The 5753-nt window shown below is 42.3% G+C and overlaps 1 protein-coding gene across 1 annotated transcript in view; it reads left to right on the forward strand.

Moving 5' to 3' along the window:
* Positions 1-5753, forward strand: part of cdin1 (CDAN1 interacting nuclease 1) — an 80838-nt gene that overhangs the window by 459 nt on the left and 74626 nt on the right. The window contains exon 2 of the mRNA XM_016456481.1: positions 2258-2375. Coding sequence (XP_016311967.1) covers positions 2258-2375 — 118 coding nt within the window. The remainder of the gene's footprint in view (positions 1-2257; positions 2376-5753) is intronic.

The raw sequence follows: 5753 nt of genomic DNA on the forward strand, positions 1-5753 counted from the left end.
GAGTGTGTTTATGAGGTGTGTGAGAGTGTGAGTGTGAGTGTGTGTGTGTTTATGAGCTGTGTGAGTGAGTGTGTGAGTGAGTGAGTGTGTGTGTTTATGAGCTGTGTGAGTGTGAGTGTGTGAGTGTGTGAGTGTGTGAGTGTGTGAGTGTGTGAGTGTGTGAGTGTGTGAGTGTGTGAGTGTGTGAGTGTGTGAGTGTGTGAGTGTGTGAGTGTGTGAGTGTGTGAGTGTGTGAGTGTGTGAGTGTGTGAGTGTGTGAGTGTGTGAGTGTGTGAGTGTGTGAGTGTGTGAGTGTGTGAGTGTGTGAGTGTGTGAGTGTGTGAGTGTGTGAGTGTGTGAGTGTGTGAGTGTGTGAGTGTGTGAGTGTGTGAGTGTGTGAGTGTGTGAGTGTGTGAGTGTGTGAGTGTGTGAGTGTGTGAGTGTGTGAGTGTGTGAGTGTGTGAGTGTGTGAGTGTGTGAGTGTGTGAGTGTGTGAGTGTGTGAGTGTGTGAGTGTGTGAGTGTGTGAGTGTGTGAGTGTGTGAGTGTGTGAGTGTGTGAGTGTGTGAGTGTGTGAGTGTGTGAGTGTGTGAGTGTGTGAGTGTGTGAGTGTGTGAGTGTGTGAGTGTGTGAGTGTGTGAGTGTGTGAGTGTGTGAGTGTGTGAGTGTGTGAGTGTGTGAGTGTGTGAGTGTGTGAGTGTGTGAGTGTGTGAGTGTGTGAGTGTGTGAGTGTGTGAGTGTGTGAGTGTGTGAGTGTGTGTTTATGAGCTGTGTGTGTGAGTGAGTGAGTGAGTGTGTTTATGAGCTGTGTGAGTGTGTGTGAGTGAGTGAGTGTGTGTGTTTATGAGTTGTGTGAGTGAGTGTGTTTGTGATTGAGTGTGTGTGTTTATGAGCTGTGTGAGTGTGTGTGTGAGTGAGTGAGTGAGTGAGTGTGTTTATGAGCTGTGTGAGTGTTTGTGTGAGTGAGTGAGTGTGTGTGTTTATGAGCTGTGTGTGTGAGTGAGTGAGTGAGTGTGTTTATGAGCTGTGTGAGTGTTTGTGTGAGTGAGTGAGTGTGTGTGTTTATGAGCTGTGTGTGTGAGTGAGTGGGTGAGTGTGTGTGGGTGAGAATGTGAGTGTAAGATACTGTGTGAGAGTGTGTGTGTGAGTGAGAGAGAGAGAGAGAGTGGGTGTGTGTCTCTGAGAGTGTGTCTGTGTGTGTGTGAGTGTGAGTGTGTGTGTGTGTGTGTGTGTGTGTGTGTTTATGAGCTGTGTGAGTGTGAGTGTGTGTGTTTATGAGCTGTCAGTGTGTGTGTGTGAGTGTGTGTGTGTGTGTTTATGAGCTGTGTGAGTGTGTGTTTATGAGCTGTCAGTGTGTGTGAGTTGACAGCTCTCTTCATGTTTATGATTATACACATATTATAAACATTATATTTTCTCTTCACGTGGATATTCAAGCGTCTGCTAAATGGCTAAGTATTTAATATCTCTCTCTGTGTTTTACTAGATGTTTTCCTAAGAGTTTAGAAATAAATCACACACACTCGATGTTTTGTTAGCCAGCAAATGTGTTGATCTTTCACTTTCTCTGAATAGAATTCAGTCACCATGGTAACCAGCACTGCTAATTACTACAATAAAATCTTGGTATTATACACTACTGTCATCAAATAATATCGGAGAAACATATCAATGTATTTGATAGTAGAATCAAAGTGAAGTGTTTACCATGGTAAATATGGTAAGGGACTGTTACATGATAATCACTGTGCCTTTAAACACTTTATTAAGGGTTACACTGATTACAGAGGTTATGAATTAGATTTTTCAATTTCAATTTCTTTGTTTTGTTATTTATTCAGAAATCTAGAAATAAATTATTTGAAACCGATATTGTGGAGCTGACACAAGTATAGCTTGTACAGGTGTATTTGTAGCAATAGCCAACAATACATTGTATGGTTTCTTTTATGCCAAAAATCATTAGGATATTAAGTAAAGATCATGTTCCATGAAGATATTTTGTAAATTTCCTACCGTAAATATATCAAAACTTAATTTTTGATTAGTAATATGCATTGCTAAGAACTTCATTTGGACAACTTTAAAGATGATTTTCTCAATATTTAGATTTTTTTGCACCCTCAGATTCCAGATTTTCAAATATTGTCTGATCCTAACAAACCATACATCAATGGGAAGATTATTTATTCAGCTTTCAGATATTGTATAAATCTCAATTTTGAAAAATTGACCCTTATGAAGGGTCTAGGGTCACACACGTGTTTTCTTTCTTCCAGGTAAGCCGGTGAATCGGATGCAGATCTGCAGAGCCGAGTACCGAGCGATTGGGCGATTCGTGGAGCAGCTGCGACCCACAAGGCAGTGCATGAAGACACTGCAGACTCAGTTCCCACAGTGAGCTCCATCACACCGCATCACATCAGAACAACGTTTACATGCTCGCCTTCGCACTGATGAATCTCACCTGTTGATCAACACATGAAATCAGAGCTTGCTTTGAGTCGTCTACAGAGAGTATCATCAGTGTGCTGGTTGAGTTTAAGGCAGGCTTATTAAATATATTTGTGTGTTATTTTTGTGCTTTCAACACCAAGTCATATATTACAAATCTTCCTGATGTCCTTATTAGGGCTCTGGACGATTTGAGCCCCGAAAAAAATAAAAATTCTAATTGTGATTTTTCTGAGAGACAAAAGTGATTTAAAATGCAATTTAAAGAAGAAAAAGATCCAGATTTGCTGTGATTTATTGTAGGGCTGCCAAATTTGGCCAGACTTTTGTGATTATATCAATATGGCTGTCAATAATAATAATAATAATATCATTATTATTACAAAATAAAAATATTAAAATGACAAAACAAAAAATAAGAAATATTACTGTTGAATTAAGGCTGTACAGTTTGGCCAAAATGTTGTGATTATATCAACACAGCTATAAATAATAATAATAGTTTTATTATTATTGCAAATTAAAAATATAAAAATGACTAAATAACAAAAATAAAATGAATATTTAAGAAAATAGTATGATAATACTGTAATATAATAAAACTAATGTTATTAACATTAATATTTAATATTAATATTTTAGTAATTTAATTTTATTAATACATTATACAATTACAACACTGATATGTATTGCTGTGCTTCACTGTGAAGCATACAGCACATGTATTTAATTAAATCAGAGCCTTTGGACAAAGCCATATAATGATTTCAGTTTTATTTCAATTAATCGTGCTTCTTACTGTGATGTTTTATTAGACCAAATATCTAGAGACGCAAAACCTGACACATTTGAGCTCAAGTCTGTATTTTATTAATCTAATCTAATAATCTGCCGTCAGTTAGCGCTTTCATATGGTGAATATGTTGATTGTTTGCGTGTGTGTGTTGTGCCCGTGACAATGAGAGCGCGTCTTTATTGAATGTAACACATGTAATCCCGCCAGACTCCTTCTTCTTCAGAGGTCACTTAGAAAGTCATATGAAGCAGGAGCTTCCTGTGTTCATCCTGCTGTAATCACAGCTAGAGTATGTCCCGCAGGAATACGCTCTTATTGGCGTCAGCAGTTTGGAGAGTGTAGTGTGTATTAGTCTCGTGCCCCAGATGTGCTGCTTTATATGCCATTGTCCTCCTGGAATATCCTGATATATGGCCACGTTCGTTCACACTCGCGCCGTGTTTTGTCTTGCAGGCAGGTTCAGCGCTTGCGTTTATTTTTCCGACGGCTAGAAGTACAACCCAAACCCAAGCCGAGAGCGCTGTTGGTGTTATTAAAGCAGACGGGATCTGATGTATCGTTTCAGCATCGATATCGTGATGTGCGTTTAGTATACTGATCGTTATATTTATACTAGAGCTGTCAGTTTAACGCATTAAACTTAATTAATTAGTTATGAAAAAATTACGCAATTAAAATATTTTAACGCACTGGCCCCGCCCCCCAGACCGTATAAAGCCACAGCAGAATTGTTGTGTGTCTCCGAGCAACGTGGACCGTAGTGTTTCCACACAATGATTGTGCTCGTCCAATCAGCTGAGCGGCGCTCTGGAGGCTTCGTGATTGGGCTGGCAGGAATCTGGGCTCTTAAGACACAACACATCGACTGGGCCATCCATCATCTCTTAGCATGCGCTCAGGCCTGCCAATACACCCCCCGTTCGAGAGGCAGAGCGTTTTCTGTCGTTCCTCATCCGTTCTGTCAGAGCGGCCCTGAGATCATCCCGACTGCATTCTCTGTCATCTCCTGAACGCCGCACCGCTGCACACACACATGTTTAACCTCAGCCTGTCCTTTCAGACGCACACGCTCACACACACACACACACACTCAAACACACACTCAAACACACACTCAAACACACACTCAAACACACACCACTCTCACGCACACACAAACACAAACACACACTCAAGCACACTCTCGCACACTTGCACACTCTCACACTCTCACTCACACGCTCACAAACACACACACACTCTCACACTCACACACACACACACTCTCACGCACACAAACACACACACACTCTCACGCACACACACACACACACTCAAACACACACGCACACACTCGCACACTCTCACACTCGCACGCTCACACACACTCTCACGCTCACACAAACACACACGCACACACAAACATGCGCACACACACACACAAACACACACTCAAACACACACGCAAACACTCGCTCACTCTCTCACACTCTCACACTCATACGCACACACACACACACACTCTCACACTCACACACACACACTCTCACGCACACACACTCTCACGCTCACACACACACACACACTCTCACGCACACACACGCACACTCTCGCACACTCGCACACTCTCACATTCTCACACTCTCACACTCACGCTCACACTCTCACGCACACACAAACACACACACACTCTCACGCGCACACACACGCACACACTCGCACACTCTCACACTCGCACTCTCGCACAATCGCACTCTCTCACACTCTCACACTCACACGCTCACACACACACACACACACACACTCTCACACTCACACACACACACTCTCACGCACACACACTCTCACGCACACACAAACACTCTCGCACTCTCGCACACTCGCACACTCGCACACTCGCACACTCTCACATTCTCACACTCTCACGCACACACAAACACACACACACTCTCACGCACACGCAAACACACACTCAAACACACACTCAAACACACACGCACACTCGCACACTCTCACTCTCGCACAATCGCACACTCTCACACTCTCACACTCTCACACTCTCACACTCGCACACTCTCACATTCTCACACTCACACGCTCTCACACACACACACACACGCATGCTCACACACACACACACTGTGTGTGTGCTTCAGTGTCTGCACTCAGAAAACCGGACCGAATTGAATTCTCTTTTGCGTCGTCAGATTTATCCATACGTCTGCTCTTCTCTTACTCCCACATATTGAAATTGTTTTACGTTTTATGCGATGGGCAGCAAATGTTTGTTAGCTTATGTCCTGCCGGTTGTACGCATCTAACCTACAAACCACGCAGCAGATTCGTTCTGAATGAATCTCTTCCCAAATCGTCCATAGTGACATTTTTGTACGTTTTATGAGACGTGCAGCTAGGCCTGGGTGATAAAACGGTATCGATATTTATCAACGGTACACCTTCATCGATAACAATATAAAAATACAGTGGTTAAATAAAAAAAAAAAGGTCTATTGCTCTGTTTTAAAAAAGGTTATAAAAAATGTCAA

This window comes from Sinocyclocheilus anshuiensis, unplaced genomic scaffold (assembly GCF_001515605.1).
Source record: "Sinocyclocheilus anshuiensis isolate Anshui unplaced genomic scaffold, SAMN03320099.WGS_v1.1 scaffold237, whole genome shotgun sequence".
Classification (NCBI taxonomy): Eukaryota; Metazoa; Chordata; class Actinopteri; order Cypriniformes; family Cyprinidae; genus Sinocyclocheilus; species Sinocyclocheilus anshuiensis.